Source organism: Serpula lacrymans, assembly GCF_000218685.1.
Source record: "Serpula lacrymans var. lacrymans S7.9 unplaced genomic scaffold SERLAscaffold_15, whole genome shotgun sequence".
In the NCBI taxonomy this organism is placed as follows: Eukaryota; Fungi; Basidiomycota; class Agaricomycetes; order Boletales; family Serpulaceae; genus Serpula; species Serpula lacrymans.
Genome location: NW_006763304.1, coordinates 220,455 through 240,926, shown reverse-complemented (window position 1 = coordinate 240,926; position 20,472 = coordinate 220,455). Strand labels below are relative to the sequence as shown.

The following is a 20,472-nucleotide window of genomic DNA, read 5'->3' as shown; positions in this document are numbered from 1 at the left end:
ATGGTCAAAGGTTGCTTTTGGTTCATGGGTGTTTGCATTTTTGGGGGTGGTCTTTCTCCCTGGTGGTGGTGGTGGTTGGCCGGGTGAGAGTGTTATGGCACGTTAGAACGCTAGAACGAGCGAAAGCTCGAAAAAGGCCCGTGTACCGTCTGCGTTGTCGTTTTCTGTCCCCGAAACAAAGAAAGGGCCCACTTGTGACGGTGAGAGTCCGACTAGGAAAGTACGAGGGGGATGTATGGGGAATAAAGAAACGAACGAACACCATGTTGAACGAAAAACACGCCCCTCGCACGCGATACACGAGGCAGGTTTGGGGGCTGGGGGAAAAACACAAAGGGGATGCCGAGATTAGAGCGTTGAAGGAAAGGGTGCGATGAAGGGCATGTTGTATTTATTGTATCTTTGTGAGTTTCTTCTCCCCTTCTCCCTTTCTTTCCTTCCTCCTTCTTTTTCCCTTTTAGTTCTTTTGTCCTCCCTTTCGTTTCGCCCGAGTTGCTACATTGCTGAGATCTTCCTGCTTACATGCATAACTAAAAGCAGGACACGAATGGCCTCCTCCGTCTCGTTATTACTTATAATCAGAACATCAGCATCATGGACGACGGTGGCTTCCCGTTCAAGTTAGCAATTCCGCGCTTCCTCGTATCTCATCTTCCAAGCTTCCAAGCTGTCAAACTATCAAGCATCAACTTCCAAGATACAAGCTATAAGCTTCTAGTGGGCATCATGACACGCATCATGCGTCTAGTGCCCACTCGCCCATTGCCCAACCTCGCAATGAGTCATGCGAAATGAGGAACAAGGAACAAGAAACCAGTCCTAACCGGATTCAATCTCTCGAAGCGAATTAGCAAACCACTGGATCTCGGCGTTGGGTTGTTGGTCGTGCTCGGCAATGTAAACTCGGTTTAAACTTGACAGTGTTTACAAGATGGGATGTCCCACATGACGCCTAAAGACGCGCCTAGCGGTTCTATCAACATTCATGCGTTCACGAACATCGACTGAACTAGTCATTCATCACTGATCCGCTCACGGTTCAGCCTTCCGAGCTTCCAAGCTTTCATTCATTCATCGTCGTCTTAGCACCATACCAGCCGTCGTAGGTATTCTGTCGATATGTATACGTAGGGAAGTACTCAGCATCGCGGCAATTGGGAGAGGTTTTTTGTGTCACAGGGTGGGTTTGATTTCTTGGTTTTCGCTGTGAGCCTTCTTTCCTTGTACCCGTTTCGTATCGTTTTGTCCCTCGTGATGCATACTGTGTTTTGCGTCACACACACACCCATGGCACGATAATACGATAATGGCGCCTTCATCTTGCCATTGCTGATGGCGCCTCTCGGAACGGAACTCGCCTTTCGACTCTCGAGCTTTCAAGCTTCAAGCGCTTTCTACTTTTTTATTTATTATTATTATTATTATCACAGCTCCCAAGGCCCAAGGAGGTGGGCATCGTCGTGCGTCGAGTGCTACCGCTCACCCAATCCACTCCTTCCCTCTTTTATAACTTCAGGATGAGCGGGTCAGTATTGGTTCGTTTGGCGCGTGTGCCTTGATGGGGTTCGGTGGTGTTGTGGTCTTGGGTCTCGGGTCTTGGTATTTGCTCTTGGGTGGTCTTGGGTCTTGGTATTGCGCCTGGGTCTTGCTCTTGAGTCTTGGGCCATTATCGTGGCCGTAGTCGTGGTTCAACCTTTCAACGGATACATTTTCACTTTCGATTTCGATTTTGGGTAACGATCCCAACCCATCGCGCCCGTGACGTCGACTGCTCTCACACTCACACACTCAGAGACTCAGAGGTGCGATAGTGATGATGGCATGACAGATATCCTGAACGATGTTGACGGTCGACGTGTCTGACAAATGCTTTCAGAATCAGGGATCGGGCGAGACGGGATGGGATTGGGTGTGGAGCATGAGGACGCGTCTGGCGATGGGATTATGAATGCATGAACGCCGAAATGTCGGTTGAGCCGATCGGCGTTCGTTGACTGCTTGCTGGCGCTCACTTCTGCTCGGCGCTTTGATCCCAAGCTTCCAGAGCTTCGCTTTGATCGTCATCGCCGGCGTCTTTGTCTTTGTCTTTGTCTTTGTCTTTGTCTTTGTCTTTGTCGATCATCACCATCATCAGGCATCGACCACCCAACCGGGCGTGCGGCGCGCTCTCCCTCTACCGCCTATTCTGAGCTGAGAAGACTGATCATCGCAGTTGGCGTGACGATGGGACTGGGGGTGGATAGAGTAATACTGTGTTTTGCGTTGGGCGCTGCGTGATGCGGGACCCCGTGATGGGTGATGGCATGATGCATTGCTATGGCCCAGTGGGGAATAGAAGTGAGGAGAGGCAGGGAAGGGAAGGGAAGGGAAGGCAGGGGTCGACCTGTCTATCTGAATCTATCTATCTTGAGCCCCGATGCTTGAAGTCTGTCTGTCAAACGAGAGTTGCCTGATATGGTACGGTGTGATTCCATGGACTAGGAAAAGAACAGAAAAACGTCGAGCTGATCGATGGCGTGTCGATTGAGAGGTGGGGAGCGACGATGGTGATATTCGGGTTGGTGGAGTGTCGTCGCGCCTCTGAGGAAGAACTGGAAGGGTCGCCGGTCGTAGAACGTTCTCGATCGATGTCGCCGTCACTAAAAACGTTACCCTCCATCATCACTCGAATGTAAAGAACCACGACCACAACCGCAACGGGACAGTAAGAAAGTCAGTGTGGATTTTATTGACAAGTTTCTCATCTCACATCTCCTTTTAATTTGAATTTTTTTAATGGTACAACAACACCCTGGACATAATCCTACAGCCCCCCTTCCCTCCCCAATGTCCATGAACCTCTCCCAAAGTAAAGTAAAAGTAAAAAGTAAGAAAAGGGACCCAATTCCGCGAGAAGGAGATGATGAGTGGTGGCAAGGAGGTAAGAAAGAGGTGAAGAGATGACAAGTGTGACAAGTGCTGCTGGGGCACACGTCCGCTGAGGCCTGAGCTGGGCTGGGGCGCGGGACGACTAAGGACGGGGAGTAGGACTAGGACTAACGACACCATCTAATGTAAGGAACTCTGCAAGTTTGCATGGGAGCCAGGATGGAATAAAAAGAATGGCAGACGACGAGGAAACTGCTATCGCTGCGATGCAATAGGACAACTAGAGGGAGCGGCAGACGATGAGAATGAGGCGCAGACGAGGAGGAAGGAGGGAGGGAACGCACTACATCACACAACCCACACACGAGACCCCGTACCAGGCAAGAAGGAAGGAGCCGAGAAGAGGAAGAGGAAGGGAGGAGAGACGCCCTTTCATGCGCCATCTCGCCACCACTCTGGCGAGTGTTGGGCACTGGCGCGTTTCCACTCCGGCGAGTCCTGATAGCTTGCTCGCTTCCATTCTGGTGAGTGTTGGGCACTGGCGCGTTTCCACTCCGGGGAGTCTTGGTAGCTCGCTCGCTTCCACCCCGGTGAGTTCTGGTAGCTTGCTCTAGCCGCTAGATCATCGACTTGGCCCTATAATCAGAGGTGGATCAGTTAAAGTGATGAGGCAAGGAGAGTGGGGTACTGACAGCAGGGAGGGCGCAAGCGAGGGAGACGAGGGTAGCGAGGACGAGGACGAGGTGGTGGAAGTGCATGAGTAGTGATGGGGGTGTTGTCTAGAGGGAAAAAAGGGAAGGGGATAGTGGGCCTTTTTATTGATGGTCGTATTTGCCATGTGGAAGGAGAGAGAGTGCCTGGTGTTTCCCATAGTTCCTGTGTACCTGGAAGTTGGACCATCGCGGTAGCTAAATTTAACACCGGTGACGGAAGGCGAGTTGCTATTGTTAACGTCCTGGACCTGTCACAGTTCTTTTTTGTGACCGGCGATGGAGGGGCAGTTATTCCGGTGACACGGGATTTGGGTGTCAGATGGAGGGGCGGCCACCGACGACGGTCCAAGACCCGCTTAGCCCTCTGCCGCGGCGGCAACACGTGCGGCATATCCGCAGAGTGCGTGCTCGGGAAAGGACGGGTGCACTATTTGGGCGTACATACCTGGCTGATGGACTAGGACTGGTGCAACTAGTACGAGGCACTTGGCCTATCAATAGAATGGGCACCTCTCCCATACAGCACTCATCATTTCCATCTCATCCATCCGGGTCCTCGCACTAGCCACGCACCGCTACACCCTGTTTGTGTCGTCCTACCTCTGCCACCCAACCAAGGACAACAACCACCAGTATACTACTAGCACACTGTGAAAATGCCACCGTCACCGCCGATATCAACATCCCCGGGTTTCAAGTTTTAATACCAACGTCCTAAAGTATCTCTTTCCCCTGGATATGTGCGATGAAACCTGACCTTGCAATGCTCAGACTCGTTCTACTCTACTCCAACAAGGACGATGAGGCACAAGGGGCCCGGCTGGGCCTGAAACACGTCCATCCGTGGAGTGACAGCAGTGTCTTGGACATGGAAGAGTTCTGAGTTCTGTCATGATCCTCGTGGATGACATTCATTATGCACTACCTCCGAAGATCATCAATAAATAGATAACGATCTACACTGGGCTCAGGGTTGCTCTACTTCTCTTTAATACCCAGGCGAGCGATGTCATCATAAACCCCCTCCTGATCCCCGCCGCACACTCAGTACTGGGAAACGAAAGCGGGCATGATGTCAACCTTTAAAACCGGGTTTCATGCTGTCATCGGGTGTCGCTCACGATCTGCGCTATAAGTGGGCACAGTCCTTCCTTCCTTCCTTCCTTATTCACTCACTCACTACACACCACGAACATGTATGCCCATCTCATCCTTGTGAAAAATCTCTCATCCTGGCTCCATCGGATACTGTACTCACATCACCTAGATCCACTCAGTGCTCAATTAGGCACGTCGACTGACTCTCTCAACTTCTCGTGCTATCTCCATCTCACCGAGGCCCTTTTCCTCCTCCGCCTCGTCCCCTGTGCCTTCGTCATATCATGGTTTCCCAACCTCCACCTTGCTCCAACTTTCAAGTTTCAGCCCTCTGTAGTCCACACCGACTATATTGGTCTGAAACTTGAAACTTGAAACTTGATTTTTCATGGCGTTATTTCCAGTAAATTATTAATACTTGACTCATGTCGGAATATTGTCACGCATGTGGTTCTACACACGAGTACACCGTTTACCGATGGCGTTAGGCCCGAACCTTGACCTTGCCCCCACTTTCGAGTTTGAGGCCCCTGTAATCTGCCGCGGAGTATATTGGTTTCAAACTTGAAAGTTGGGGATTTTGGATTTTGGATATGGCCCATGCCTGCCAGTGTCCTTTTTTTTGTTTTGGTGAAGGAGACTACGATTGCGATAACGATTGCGATAGTTGATCATCCTGAAGGAGCTTCTGAAGAACTCTTGAACAGACGAACATTGTTTATAGCGACAAGATTGTTCAGAAGGACGCAAGGGGGGGTCTAGGTGGGTTGCGCCGAGGTCATATAATGCTCATACTTATCATCTCACCATCATTTTTCATGGCGTTGTTTCCAGTCAATTATTAATGCTCGACTCGTGTCGGGGCATCGTCACACATGTGGGTTGATGGGGCGGTACCCTTTTGTTTGTCGACTCCGTTTCTTCAAGCTTCCTCTTGTTGTCATCTCACCGAGGCTCTTTCCCTACTTTGCCTGATGTCGTAGAACTTGAACCTCGGACCTTGCCCCCAGCTTTCAAGTTTCAGGCCGCTGCAACTGTGTCCCGAGTGGCCTCAGTTTGAAACTTGAGACTTGGGGGTGGATTTTGGTCTTTTTTTTTTTTTTTTTGGGGGTTTGGGGATCGTCATGATGTGGGCGCTTTTGATTTGGCCGGCGAAACTGCTAGTGATTATGAGCGCTCGAGTGCGTACGTGGCTCAAACTCCAGCGGGTCCTCAGTGTTCGACGTTCAGCGCTGGAGAGAGCCCCCCTGGAGGCTTTCAAAACGTGTGTCAAAAAACGCGATCATCATGATGGTGTTTGGCAAACACTTTGCACTTTGGACTTGGCACCAGCGGCGACTCGTGGCTCGTCAAGATGGCGATGGCGGTTTGTTGGTGGTCAGTGGACGCAGCGCAGGGTGGTGGAGTGGGGTGGTAGAGGGTGGGAAGGGGTGGGGCATGGGCATGCTTACTCAAAACTGAGTAGAGGCTGATACGCCGAGTAGCCCAAGTTATCGAGATGTGAAAAAAGGCTTTGGAACCAGGTAAAAAAAGGACCAAGGACCGAGGATGATGATAAACAACATGCTTCAGTTGTTGCCTCTTTCTCCCTTTTTTCTGTATTTCTCACAAGACACAAGTCATAAGCATCTCTGAGTCTGTACATATACAACTGACGAAATTGCAGTCGTACAAGATGACCGTCGTGCAAGTAGAGTCACAGATCCACACTGGTAGATTATGAGCGGGTTGCCAGCACCATAATACAAAAGCGAGAAACACTACAAAGCGAAGCAACCACAGAGCTATTTCATTCCTCTCCCCCCCCCCTCTCTCTCTACATCTCTTTCCCTTTCCCCCTCAAAATCCTCACAAACCCATGGGGCCCCACGAGCCCCGTGACATCATTTTACTCAAACCCATCCACTCTTAACTCTCCTCGTCAAAACTCATTGCATCCCGATCCACACTCATCACTCTCGCATACTTCAAGAGCAATCTAAACACCAACCAGCCAGCCAGCCAGTCAGTCAGTCAAAAAAATGTCAGCCCTCAAATCCCATCCCCCCAAAGGAAAAATCCTCACCGGAACATGTAAGCCGTCAAATCCTCCTTCCTCCAAAACGTCCTACTCCACGTCCTCCCCTTGTCTGCGATTCTTCATGCCAGGTCTTCATGCGCGCCGGCGCCTGTGGGGTCCCCGCGGAAGAAGACGAGGGCGTCGTAGAGGTCGGAGAGGTCAAGTTGGATGGGGATGTAGTGCACCCAGGGTTCGATGCGCTCTGTGAACCTGTCCCACGAATCAATGAAGTTGTCAGCAGAACATTTGTAAGTGAGCCCGCTTGAATGCAGTGGCATGAACGAAGGCGAATTGAGCACTCACCATTCGGGGTATACCGTCGATTTGAAGATGAGAGAGTTGGAGGTGATGAGGCGCTTGAAACGGCTCGACCAGCCATTGCCATCGACCTAAACTCACACACCATCGTCAACCAAACTGACATTCTCTGTCACGACTTGAGCCAGAGCGCTAGTTAGAGCGCTAATTTCTTTTTCATTTTCTTTGATATCTGATCACATGACAGACATAAGTTGTTAAGCTGCTGCTATTAGCGCGGATAACACAAGTACCTAGTTATATCCAGTCACGTGACAATCACGTGACAGAATCCAGACCATGACGTAGAACATCAGTCAGCGCCTCATGGCTGACCTTTAGAAACATATATATACTGAACACTCATGTACATACTTTTCTTCAGTTGTTGATTACTTCTATATACTTTACTTGAACGCTACTTGTTGATTGAGAACTTATCCCTCCGTTAATTCGGCAAAAGGGATTGGATCTTACATTCTCTGCAGAGTAGAACATAACAGAGACGCCGCACGCACATCCAAAACATATCTATACCTCCCCGACTCCTTCATATTCTGCCTCCTCCTCCAATCAAACTCCTCATCCAAAACAGGACACACCTCGGGGTCACACCCAATCGGCTCTCCAGCAAACTCGATGTCCAAAAGCGCGGGATTCAAATAGGCCTTTCTTCTCTCCACAGGCTCTCCCACCCTCTCCGTCGGCGACGCGGGCGAGGGCAGGAGGGACGTGAAGCCTGCAAGATCGTGGGCCCAGCGAACAAGCCTCGCGCGATGCGCATGCCACCAATGCGTCTCAGGTCCATGGAATATCCCTGTATTACTCCCCCTCCACAGCAGCCTCTTATCCACCTTATCCTCCCACTCCGGATTGTTGCTCCTCGGCAAAATATCATCCATCCAGTTATCAGCCAGCGCAGGGTGTATATCATGGTGCAGCAGCGTAGAGCAGCGCGAGAAGCGCGGGATGGGCAGATTTTGGGGAAAGGGACCGGCATCGTGTGAGAGGAATTGACTGTGGGAGGTGAGGTGGTAAAGGTGGAGGCAGGGGTCCATACTGAGGAGATGGTTGTGGATGAAGCATTTTATGGGAGAGGGAGGAGGGGGAGAGGTGAGAGAGAGGGGGGTGTGGTGTGCAGGAGAGGAGGGCGAGCAGGCATGGATCCATCCTTCGGTTTCTGTGTGTGGTAGATTGCTAATGTTAATGACTGATGAGAGCAATCGTTAAGGCTGTTTTGAAAGGACGGGGAGATGCGTAACACTCACACGTTCGCGCTGCGGCCGCCTTGAGAGCCATAGACTTGACCGTATAGTCTGAGAGCATGTTAGGATTGTCATGTGGGGAGAGGACAGCGCGGAAAGAAGGTAGACGTTGCTGAACTCCCTGTATGACATCTAACAGATCCTTCATCATCACCACGAGCAAGCCCTGGTCATCTGGCGGGAGAGTTGAGTTGAAGACGGTGATGTAGTCGTTGTTAGGGCGTTTGCCGACCACGATCACGCCCTCGTCTTCCTCGAGGTGGGAGAGGATGGAGGCGAGGTCGTGTGGGTCTATGCCCCAGTAGGGTTCGAGGTCTTTGTAAATCTGGTTGTACTCGTCGGGTAGTTGGACCTTGTGTTTCACAATGTAGTCCCACCTACGAACAGTTCAATTTTTTACATATCAGAAACTCAGAAATTCAAATATGAGAGATCAACGGCTCGACAACTGATCAATCAAGTACTGATCGGTGATAGCGAGACGGGAGAGATGGGGACGCACCATATATCAAAGCCCTTGGGGGGAGGCCTGTGGTAGCGCTTTTTGTACTCAGCAACGGCTTGTTCAAGGGTCTTGCTGGCACGATCGAGCTTGGAGTTCCAAGATGCTTCTGCGCGTTTGATGAGCTCGTAGATAGGATGAGGGCCGTTGGGGTTGACGACGAGCAAGCCATTAGGGTCATAATGATGTGGCTGCAGCCGTTGTGCATCCTCCTCCTCGTTCTCATCCTCCAACTCAGGCGAATCCAACGGCGGCGGCGGCGGCAAAGATGCCAAATCAAGCTGGTCGCCAGATACGCACAGATGAAAAGAGTCTTGCGCGGATTTTGATCTGTTGGAAGCGAAGATGGTCTGGGGATACCTGACGACAACGGATATGACAACAATGCAGGCGGCGAGGGCGATTAATCTACGGAAGGAGGCAGGTTTTGGCATTAGAGGAGGTGGGTGGAGAGACACGAGGGTGTGAAACGTTCAAGCTTGAGGACTATCCATTGCTTTACGGGGGGCTTTTTTAGTGAGAGGGATAGGGGAGCTTATGGCACACTAACCAGGATGAGTTCGTCAGATACTAACGGGTTGATTGAACAAGCGTTACTCGGTATCACTACCTTCATATCAGTCGTATCTAAAAACATGTCTTCTCGTAAAGGTGGAGCTACTTTGCAAAGACATGTTTATTCTAGAAAGCGGACGCCGTAAGTATGAGCTATGAGTTCTGTTATGAAAACTGCGTGGCACGTGTTGAGTAGATAAGACAAACCAAGTTTCTGTCCAAAGACGCCACTTTCATTTGTGCATGTCAAGGTGAAGTCATTGTATATTTGCTGTGGTCAGTTATACAATGGCACAGGTTGTTCTCGTCTTGTGATGGCATCAGTACTACACTACCTTCTGCTCCGATAAACTTCTCGAATCCCTCAAATCATCAAGGGGCTATGGCACGATTGTCCAATGGTTTCATTTTTTCGCTAAGACAACGCATAGGGCGAGGGACGGAAGGAACGCAGCGATGAACCACAGTAGAGTCAGGAGGAAAGATGCCGAATGCAATTGCATCTGCAAGCCCATTTGTAACGAGTATTTTGTAAAAGGTAGGAGCGGTGCCAATCATGACAATCCCAGGAATGAGGCAGGCATCGTGAACCGGAACACCGGCGAGGGCACGCTTCCTATTGTTGCTCTGGAAAGTGGCTATCGCCCCAGCAATGAGCTGTGCCTCAGGGTCTCCAGCCTTCTCCATGATCCTTTTATCTTCATGGACTAGAAGAATGATCTCCGATCCATTCATCAACAAGCATACGTCCGTCTTTGCCTATCTGGATATTTCACGCAGGTGGGATGTCTTTCCTGGTGCGCAGGGAGATGTCGCGCATTGTGTAACCAACCATGTCAAAAAGACGGACGGTGAAATCGCTTACAGCACATTGTTCTGCAGGAACAGGATTCATCACAAGGTCCATTGCTGCGATGGTGCGACAGGCACCAAAGTCATTTGCATCGTCGGCTTCAAGCTTTTGCAGCATGTCTGCAGGTACATGGGGCTCAGGAAGGGACGCTAGTTCGAAGAAAGTTGGGATGTCCTGCAGCGTAATAGAGATGTTATATGCTCGCCAGCTCATTTATAGTCCAGTCGTTGCCAGATTTTGCGGAGCGGAGGAGGTTTGCCATAGTCCATGGTTAAGAGGTGTGCAAAGGACCAGGGAAAATCCGAGCAGATAACAGACACATGACAGAAAAATGCGTACAGCCGCTGTGGTTGCTGACATAATAAGTCTATTCACATTCTTTTCTCACGCTCCCTCCGGGCACTCCTGGTCCCGTGGCGAAAGTTATACCATCATTTGTATATATCATGTGGTAAGAATGTGGTACAAAGGTTTGAGGTGCGAGACATTTGGAATAATGATGATTTTTAAATTACAAGTTTTGAAGTAATGCACACCATACAACTCAAAGTAGGCATGGTTATTGTCATTGGTTCAATCAAAAAACCAACCAAGGATCTCTACAGGACCTTGCCAACACTCTTCTTCAAAATGCAACATGACACTCAGATCGTCAAAGGGGCACTGCAAGACAAATGGTTTGATTGCATTGGTTATGTGTTCTTGAGACAACTCATTTTTATACAAGTTCATTGGTGTTAATTGGAAGCAAGGAAAGTATGGGGTGTTGAGAGGCGCATACTGTTCCTGCACAAAAATATTTGTGTCTGTGGTACTATGTCTGTGGCTGTTTGATGAAAAGAGATGGCGCTGTCATGCACCAAAGTTGATTGGTAGCATGGACAGGTGTCAATAACGAAGCGAATATTCAAAAAGACTCGCCTTTGCACCACACAGGCACAGTGCCACGTGGAATAGTAATTAATATTGCCTTTTTCAAACTTGTGGCTGATCAGCACCACCTCTATTAGGCAATCCAGTCACACTCACCTTTGCTTTCCATTCGGTACTTTCGGCATTTCGGCATTTCGGCAAAATTTTGCGTTGCCACTGGCTACACATTGCATTGCGCCCTCGTTTTTGTTGTTTCCTTCACTTCCCTTCCTTTGCCTAGCCCCACCATGGGTCCCTTACTCTCATTTTTATTCTCACCCGACAGTCGTTTCTGGATCCCCATTTTAGTTCACCTCCTCGTCACCTCCACCCTCCTCCTCCTCATCTTCTTTGCACCCCCACCATTTCTGATGTCACCACTTCCTATCCACTTCTGTTGCTGATCCGTTGACTACCACGTGCCACTGCTGATATCAGCAAAGCCCCGGCGGCCGGTTCAAATAGAGCAACAGGTCCATCTTTATGACATTGATCTGCCATCATATACTATCAAAACATCGGTTGCTCGTCTTGCCTGGTTGGAGGGTGGGTGGGTAGTTTTTGAGCTGGAGAAGGTTCATCCCCTTGCATCGCCCATGTTCATTGCTGTCCCATTCACTTGGGTACACTTATCTTTTGTCCATCGTCTTCGCTACAGCTACACCTATCACACGCTGCCTGGGACTCACTTGTTCCAAATTGGAACTACTCCTCTCCCTCCCTCGTTTGATCAGGTGGTTCAACACAACCAGTCCATTGGTAAGGCCATGGAACTGTCGGATTTGGACTAGGTGGTGGACCGGTGGCTCCAGTTTCTTTTTTTCAGCAGAACATTCATTTACAGTGTGATTATTTTTGATTTTTGAATCATTTTTATGGACACATATTTTTTAGAATGCCTGACTGACAATAAAGGAACTGTGTTGATACTGATAGTGTTTTGCCTTGCCCTTTTTTTTTACTGCATCTTCCCATGACATCATGATTTTCCTGCTCTCTTTTTGCTATTGGACTTTACTTTATGGCTGTACAAACCTGTGACATTACTCACAGCATTCATTGTTCTATCCCTTTCTTTTCCTTTTTTTGACAATCTTATCCTGTACTACCTACGCAGGATTTGTCAGCGTACATTCCTTCCTTCATATTCTTTCTCATTCTTTTTGCACAGCTATACTGTGCATAGCCTACTTTTCTTTCACTATATAAACCCCTGTATTTTACCTTGTAAAAAAACAAAAACTCCAATCCAGACTTCTTCTCTAAACTTAAGTCCACTTCTTACTGCTACTTGTGATCCAGTGTGGTCACAACACTTCCCACTTCTACCACTGTTAACTGCTGTCATTGTCACTTGTTACTTTTTGAAAGTGATTGCCATCCCCTTCGATTAGAGTCCTTCTGAGCACTACAGCTTGTGCGTCAGGAGCCTGCTATCACTGGGAACCTCGTTATCTCGTTATTCTCAAACCTACCTTGTGCTACGATTAGCAAGGTAGTGCTCATCTATACTCATCACTAAGCCCCTATCTACTATAAATTCAACTATCCCTCCTCCTCAAAACCCACACTCATACATCTCTGGGTTTTACTTTGAAGGATCTTTGTACGTACCACCCCACAAACAGCCAGACCACTCCACTGTTCTAGGAGGCAAAGCCCATAAACAAGTTCTGAGAAATCTGGGAGGATTGTGTGTTAGTTTGTTTTTGTGTGTGGTTTTCTAACAGCAGTTCTCATTATCGACAGCGCTCATGTGCCAAGTGTGGATGGTCGGTATGAATCATTGGGGCCAAAAGTAGTGTCAATAGCTGGTTCTGAGACCTGGTAACCTACAGTACCAGGAATAATATTGCCCTCTGGTGTAGACCTGGACCCCAAGTTTCTGTTGGATCTGACTGGTTGAATGTATTGCTAAGCAGGTTACGTTTACATGTGCAACAAGCACACTATTAAGAAACCTATGTAGCACCATTTATCTGCTTTCTGCTACATACTTGTATGGGAAACTACTCCTCATTGTTGTGGCAAACAGATGTAAGGTTTGGTAAGACCCATGTTGGAGATTTCCTATACTGGTTAGAAGGACACGTGATTGGGTTGGTGTGATAAGCAGCATGCAAGCAGTGCGGCTTACTAACAGTTGGCCGATTCAATTGCAACCAGATAGAAACCACATCAATTTGTTCTCACCAACAACAACATTCTTTAATCTGTCTTTTGTCTCCTTGATAAACATGCTGAAGGACAAGCAAAAGGTCACACAGAATTTACTGCTCTTGACAATCACAATGATGGCCTCAAAGCTTGCCCTTCCTGTGGGGGACATTTCAAGCCTATGGGCCTCCCAAGACACGGGGAATCATGTATAGAGGAAATGGCAGATTTGGTGCAAGACCTTCAATTAAACAAGCAGCTTCGGAAAGAAAAAAAAGAAGGTAGGTGAATCAGTTAGACATGGAAACTGAGCACTCATTGATGTTTCTGTTTAGCGAAAAAACTAAAGAAGCAATTTGCAGTGGGATCTTCATCAAAACACATATAGGAAAACAATGAAACCAACTTTGATGTAAAAGATGAATATGGTAGGTATATATCAGTCTGGTATTTGTTGTTTGTTACTATTTTATCTTTACAGGATCATCTCATTTTCCTGGCGCACCCCCTGTTAGGCTGAACCTCATGGGGGAAAGTCTTTGAATAGATGATATCAAAACTGAGTACCACTCTACAAGTGGCCACACTGCAAAATTGGACCATTTTTCTGATTTCAAACATGGATTTTCTGGCAAAGCACGCATCAAAAGCTCATGTCCATGGCAGCCATTCAAATCCCAGGTTGACCTTGAATTTGCGGAGGTTGCTCTTGAGGCAGCATTAAATAAAGACCGGATAAATAGATTAGTCAATGTCATTCGGCAGAGTATACAAGACCCTGGCTCATTCACTCTGAAAGATCAATCTGACCTTTTGTCAGAACTGTGACCTTCAGAGTAATTTGAGTTCAGAGTGCAGAGATGAGATGGGGAGCGGAATGGAGTATGAGGTTGGGAATTGACTTAGCTTGTGTGCTAGGCCCTTCTGTGGACCTTGGTCCCTAACTCAATGGAGTGAACGGGTGAGAGTAGAGGATGAAAGGTGGAGTGCAGTAAAGGTCCTTTGGAGAAGGACCAGAAAACTTAGAAGGAGACTTGAATAAAGGTGGTAGGAGCTAGTTGATATTTAAACTGCAGGAATGGAGTACAGGAGCTACAAGTTATATACTATCGGAGGGATGGGAGTTTGTAAGGAGTAACTTATAATGAAGGTATGGAGTTCCATGCAGACAATTATCTAGTAAGGGGAAATCATATATGAGGGGAGTGTATTATAAGGTCTAAACTACAAAGTCTATGAGGAATGTGAGAACGTGTGGAGGAAATGTATGGCGGACTAAAAGTCCAGTGCAGGAGTATCAGAGCGGATATCTGGAGTACTATGTGGGGGTGGGGTACAGGGCTATACCGAGCAGCAGAGCATGAGGAGTGTAATTATGAGAGTACCAAAGATTTGGGAGTTTGGACTTGAGGATCTCTGACTTTTCAGAATTCTGGAAACCATGGCCTGTGGCATGGATATAACACTTTTACAAGACATGAAAGATTGCTTCTCATGCTCTAACTTTGATTTGTGATATCATATACATTCATTGCATCTGAAAACTGACACCAAATAAGTCCAGTTTGAAAATGCTGTAATCAATGTACGCTATTAAGGCAAAGACCATTCCTGTTACAATTGACATACCAGCACCTACTTATGCTTCACTTTTTGTACTTTTACTTTTTATTTTCCAAGTCACATGACTGATTATGTGACTCTATTTACTTTACTTTACATTTTTGGACTTTTCATAAGTCACATGACTGGTCATGTGACTTGGAAAATGAAAAGTAAAGTACAAAAGTGAAGTGTAAGTAGGTGCTGGTATGTCAATTGTAACAAAGACTGTGTCTTGTCGGTGTTGTCACAATTCCTTTGTTCCGTTTGCTGTGGGATTGGGCATTGAACTTATTAGGGAACTCTCAGAGCACTTTGTTTTTGATGCAACAACAGCAGCACAGTCAGAGAGCCCCCCAGTGTAACAACCAAAGTTTGTATACTTTGGTGCACAACTCAGACAAGCAAGAGTGAGGGAATAGGAGTGGGTGAACCCCTTAGAATAAGACTGAGTTAGTTGTGAGTAAACAATAGGAGGACTCACTGAGGAGTCTCCTTGATCTGTTGGGGTTTATATACAGTTACAGACTATTTGTACATGTATACTATACAGTCAATAAAAGTGGTGGCTGATAATGTCATAGGGTGCAGCCCTTGTGACCAGCTCCACCACGTAAGAGAGTTGTATCTAAAAATAAAAGAAAGCTGCACAGTGCAAGAAAGAAAAGATACAAGCGGAGTTTGAAACAAAAGAAAGGTGCTGAATGGCACAAGAGTCTAAAAGAAGGTTGAAGTGGAGAATAAAAGTTAAAGGTCCAAAAATTGTGTATTGTAACATCTGATGTTCATCAAAAATCATCTTGGGACCAACTACATGCACATAGTAGTGGCCTATAGAGCTATTATCCCTGGAAGGAGTTCCTATTTTGGATAGAAGCAGAGGGCCGAGAAGTATCCCATCAGCTTGATGATCAGTATGCACTCTAATCTTATTGACACTTGTAACATATTACTAAATCACACTAGGTTCAATAGTATGCCTTGTTGGCAAAATTTGAACCGTTTTGACAGAGTGGCTAGCATAGAATTTTTGGATGCAACAAAGCATGAAGATATATCTAAAGTATAATCAGTATGGTTTGTCCTTTGTTGTAATAATTCTTTTAGATATTTATTTTAGATGGTTATCTTTGTGTTGCACAATACATTCAATATCTGATTACACAAGCCAGCACATCTTCTTTTGAAGAGCATTCACCTCTTCCTTGATGTTGATATGTATACAGGACTAACAGTTCACATGACAAAGACTATTGCAGCTGGTAGACAAGCTTTGAAGCTATTTTCACAAGCTATGGATGTAGATTACCATCATTATGTTTTATTTATTAGACTTGCGCAGGAATATTTAAAGGCAGCAGATGGACTTAGGGACAAAAGTTGGAACTTTCTGAAGATGCACATGAATAAACATGCATTTGAAGACATCAAAGCAAAAGGCATAACCCAGAACTACAATACAAAACCAAATGAGCAGTTGCATGGCCTGCTCAAGGATTCTTATCAATTCCGAACAAACTTCAAACATGTTGCTGAACAGGTTGGTCTGTCTCATTTATAAGGACAAGCTATATCTGATATCATCATTTGGATTCTTCAGGCTGACTATTAGTGTCTGGTGTCATGCTTTATCCTCCAGGACATAGCAGCTTTTGATAGTGAGTTAATGGGTGATCTCAAAGGGGATGAAGTTGACTCAAAGATTACTGGAATGAGTCATGTGTCACTAGGCTCAAAGTGTCCTGCAACATCATTTCAAGGCCTGGAAGAATCACGCAAGGATGATGCAGCATTCATGAGTTTTTGTATAAAGCTCTCCAATCACCTCAACATATTTTTCAGCATAAATAATATATCATTTCCTGGTGGGAAATGCATGAAATTGGGGACTGAAGACAAGATTACAGTATATTATTTCATGAAAGTTGACTATAGATATGTAGTCAATTGGTGACAATATACTAATTACTTTCAATGTAACCCTCGGTTTTACAATCATCCATAATAAGATTGTGTTCTACTGCAAACAGCGGACTCAAGGATCTTTGCTTGCCTCATCATACTATTTGTTTGTACCATTGATCAGGTTGATTATCTATTTGCGCTGGTTCAACCATATAATGCTCCAGTAGGTCAGCCATGACACAAAGACAAGGACCTTGGGCTCTGGCAAATTTGGGCAAAGTCATGCTCAGATACTGAGTTTGTCCCTCTTTTCTCAATAGTTTGTGGTGCAGCTATAGCCCCAGACTACAAAGTTTTTGGCAACTTCTTTCTCATTAACACGGTTGATTCTGACTGGTTCGTTCTTGCGCACAAAAAAGATGTGGTCCAAGTTGCCAGCAAAGCATACCTAAGAACAACTGGAAACAGACAAACAGTCCCTAGTATGGATATTGTTCTGCATTCACTTACTTGTTGTTACAACCAAAGTTTTTATACTCTGGCGCACAGTGAGGAACAAGTAAAGAGGGGTAAGTGAGAGAGTAGATAAACTCCCTTGGGTTTAGGACCGAGTTAGTTGATGGTATTCAACAGGAGGACTCGCTGAGGAGTCTCCTGGATCTATTGAGGTATTTATACTACTACAGGTTATTCTGTACATGTTGTACTATATAGTTGATAAAGCAGTGGCTGATGATGTCATAGGGTGCAGCCCATGTGACTAGCTCCACTGCATGAGAGAGTTGTAGCTAACAATAAAGGGAAGCAGCGCAGCATGGGAGAAAGTGAAAGTGGAGTTTAAACAAAAGGAAAGTGCCATATGACATAAGTGTGTGAAATCTGAGAAAAAAAGTTTAAAGCGGAGAAAGAAAGTTAGAAGTCCAAAAAATTGTGTATCATAACACCTTGCTCCAAGGCCTCAAGGTCTTATGTTCCGGCAGTTCTTGCATGTACCACCTGCTATCAACAACACCAGCTCAATTGGTTATACTGCTAACCATGCCCATCATGCACATCACCACAGCAACCATTGTACCTCAATGCCATGTTACTCTGCACATTGCTATCCATCAGTTGAAAGAGGAGGGGTGTAAGGAATCAATTTTTCTATTGCATTCCTGTCATGTCATGGTTATCTAACCCATTCTCTGCCACTCCTCTTGCCATTGGGTTAGAAGTCACAGCCAGTACTCTTTTACTTTTATTTTTTTTTCTCTTTTCCTTTCACACTCGCATTCTATCATGCTTACAACTTAGGAGACTCCTCTCCCATTCCTGAGAAGATATCCCAATGACATCACTCTGATCAAGAGCTGTGTGCAGGTATACTTTGGTGAGAGATTAATCAGCAATACAGACTGTGACTCTGGGCCTTCCCATGGGGTTGCTAATCCAGCCAATTGTATATCCCTTACTAAAGACCCTTCCCACACTATTAGTAATTATGATGGATCACACCACTTTTCTTCTTATTGGCTAGCTGTTTGTTCAGACCATTTTCTTATTCTTTCTCTTTTCAGTCTGACCCTCATTATCCACTATATAAGGAGTAGATACTTGATGTATTATTCCTTGGTTCAATATTAGTTTGGATTCGTGCTTATACTGATACTCTTCAACATTGATACTCTGATCCACCGCCTTCTGCAAGGACTTGGCCAGACATTCCTCGTTGTTATATAGCTTTGTATTTGTTACCTGACAAGGGGAACTCTGGCACAGTTGTAGTTGGGGTAAGCACACTTTATCACTATGTCCTTAATACTCACTTGGTTTATATTTTAGAACCTTGAACAAGATCTCATGCTCCCAGTGGCATTGACATGCTCAGAAGTTCAATGCACAGCCATTGAAAGCCTACGGATGGAGTGGATTGACTGGACCAGTAATTAAAACCTTGGCTTAGAGTCGCTGGAGATGTATAGGTTGCCCAAGTTTTTACTCTATAATCCTTGCCAACCTTAGCTGAATTTGGGCCGTCTTATATTGCATGAAGTATTCTATTGAGCCGGTGACAAGGACCCAATTCCCAAATTTGCTTCAAACTGCAAAGTTACGATCTTGCTTGTTATTACTTACTCCCAGTACACAAACATCTTGATCTGGAAGGAGACTTTGAAGAGTACAGGTGATAATGCTGTGATAGTGTTAGATGGGGATGAGTCAGACATAAGTGTCACAGAGAAGGCCATTTCATAGTTATTCACAGCTAGAATCACATTAACTTACAGCTTACAGGTCTTTTGTGCCACAACTTAACCCAAGAAGCAAATTTGGAAATTGTGTACACCAGAACAGCCAATTGTCAGTAGCTTGTCATCTTTGAAATATACAAAGATTATATAACCTCTCACGTGTTTCTGTTGTGTTCATGTTCTTGTAGTGCTGGACAATTACTACATCATCTTCTCATCACCAGTTGTCTGACCTGCCCGGAAAAGTACTTGAGGGTGTAGCACAGCCTGAAGTTAATGATGTTGGCTTTGAAGATGATAAATTGGAGGAAGATGAGTTGGATGAGGACGAGTTGGACAAAGACAAGGGAGGCAAGAAAAAATTCCTGGCACCTGACAAGGAGGAACTCAAGTGAGTCATGGGTGTGCAGTCAAAAGTTTGTTATCAGGCAAAACCATTCTGTGAGTTCTGCATCTATTTAGCTCCATGTTTCTCTCATAATTTCCCTCAGCAAATATCAATTTTGGGACCTACAAATTATTCCCCATACCTACAGGAACTTTTAATCAGCTCCTCAAGCGCCCTTCACCATTCAATCTCCAAAGCAGTGCTAGCCAACCACAAGCTACTCTCACCATCAACTACAGTAGTAAATTCATGCTAGGTCCCCCTGGAAGCTTCAAGACATGCCATCCCATTTTCCATCCCCATCAAAAACATTATCTTCCTGCAGGGTGGCAACATTGTGGCGAAACAATAGTACTCTAGGCTTTTGTGCAATAACCAACTCTATGAGTTCTGGCAGGAAGCTGCTCGCCTTTAAAGATGAGCTAGCCAAGATGCTTGTTGAGGCTAATTGCATGTACTGGGGTACCAGTCTCATGAGTATAGTTTACCAGTTTATTGCCAGCTGTCCTGTGTGCAATAAAGATCCATCTGAACTGCCTCCTCCGGAAATCCCTTGCCTATGCATGGTTCAGTTTGCCATTGTGGTCCCTATCAAGCCAAGTCTCAAAAGTGCAGTATACCTCCTTGAAAAAAAAATTGGAGGAAAATTTGTCAAGTACATTAATAATAATAGTGCAGCTCCCTGGGCCTGGCTGAACAATGACAAGCTCTTAATTGCCAAGTTTCTATGTTTTGCTCAATATGTACAGTACAACCTATCTCATGGCCTCATTTTCTTATCAGATTTTCAAGGTATCATTTTGTAGCCCTGCTTTACACTTTCTGACTAACCAATCTATAGGTGCTGGCTTTCTGTTGACTGATTGTCAGGCCATCACAACAGAGTGGGTCTTTTTTTTGCTGTTGTTTCACTTAGCAGCTGATCACTCATCATAGAAAATATGCTGCTTGTTTTGAGGAGGGTAATTGGACTGGCATATTATACAACTTTCCTTAACTTCACCACTGCAACATGTACTGTACCTACTTTGCTCTCAATCCTGTCCTCACTATCAACATGCAAT

General features: G+C 46.0%; 6 protein-coding genes across 6 annotated transcripts; 2 read left to right on the top strand and 4 right to left on the bottom strand.

Moving 5' to 3' along the window:
* Window positions 1–268: 268 nt before the first annotated feature.
* On the top strand, window positions 269–894 carry SERLADRAFT_478096 (uncharacterized protein; the record flags this gene model as incomplete). The annotated part of the gene is made up of 2 exons (XM_007323170.1): window positions 269–405; window positions 543–894. 2 exons carry the CDS (start codon window positions 374–376, stop codon window positions 793–795), a joined length of 285 nt encoding a protein of 94 aa, XP_007323232.1.
* A 618-nt stretch (window positions 895–1,512) lies between these two features.
* SERLADRAFT_418111 (uncharacterized protein) lies at window positions 1,513–2,560 on the bottom strand (the record flags this gene model as incomplete). Its single annotated transcript, XM_007323169.1, has 3 exons — window positions 1,513–1,693; window positions 1,785–1,859; window positions 2,013–2,560. 3 exons carry the CDS (start codon window positions 2,129–2,131, stop codon window positions 1,513–1,515), a joined length of 375 nt encoding a protein of 124 aa, XP_007323231.1.
* Window positions 2,561–2,699: 139 nt separating this feature from the next.
* On the bottom strand, window positions 2,700–3,706 carry SERLADRAFT_400918 (uncharacterized protein; the record flags this gene model as incomplete). The annotated part of the gene is made up of 3 exons (XM_007323168.1): window positions 2,700–3,148; window positions 3,213–3,504; window positions 3,561–3,706. The coding sequence occupies 2 exons, from the start codon at window positions 3,624–3,626 to the stop codon at window positions 3,301–3,303; spliced, it is 270 nt and encodes an 89-aa protein (XP_007323230.1).
* Window positions 3,707–6,818: 3,112 nt separating this feature from the next.
* On the bottom strand, window positions 6,819–9,236 carry SERLADRAFT_411300 (glycosyltransferase family 90 protein; the record flags this gene model as incomplete). The annotated part of the gene is made up of 5 exons (XM_007323167.1): window positions 6,819–6,948; window positions 7,042–7,127; window positions 7,554–8,245; window positions 8,304–8,677; window positions 8,803–9,236. The coding sequence occupies 5 exons, from the start codon at window positions 9,234–9,236 to the stop codon at window positions 6,819–6,821; spliced, it is 1,716 nt and encodes a 571-aa protein (XP_007323229.1).
* Window positions 9,237–9,729: 493 nt separating this feature from the next.
* SERLADRAFT_442623 (uncharacterized protein) lies at window positions 9,730–10,423 on the bottom strand (the record flags this gene model as incomplete). Its single annotated transcript, XM_007323166.1, has 2 exons — window positions 9,730–10,116; window positions 10,190–10,423. 2 exons carry the CDS (start codon window positions 10,421–10,423, stop codon window positions 9,730–9,732), a joined length of 621 nt encoding a protein of 206 aa, XP_007323228.1.
* Window positions 10,424–16,121: 5,698 nt separating this feature from the next.
* On the top strand, window positions 16,122–19,415 carry SERLADRAFT_442622 (uncharacterized protein; the record flags this gene model as incomplete). The annotated part of the gene is made up of 3 exons (XM_007323165.1): window positions 16,122–16,421; window positions 16,521–16,680; window positions 19,267–19,415. 3 exons carry the CDS (start codon window positions 16,122–16,124, stop codon window positions 19,413–19,415), a joined length of 609 nt encoding a protein of 202 aa, XP_007323227.1.
* Between the last annotated feature and the right edge of the window lie 1,057 nt (window positions 19,416–20,472).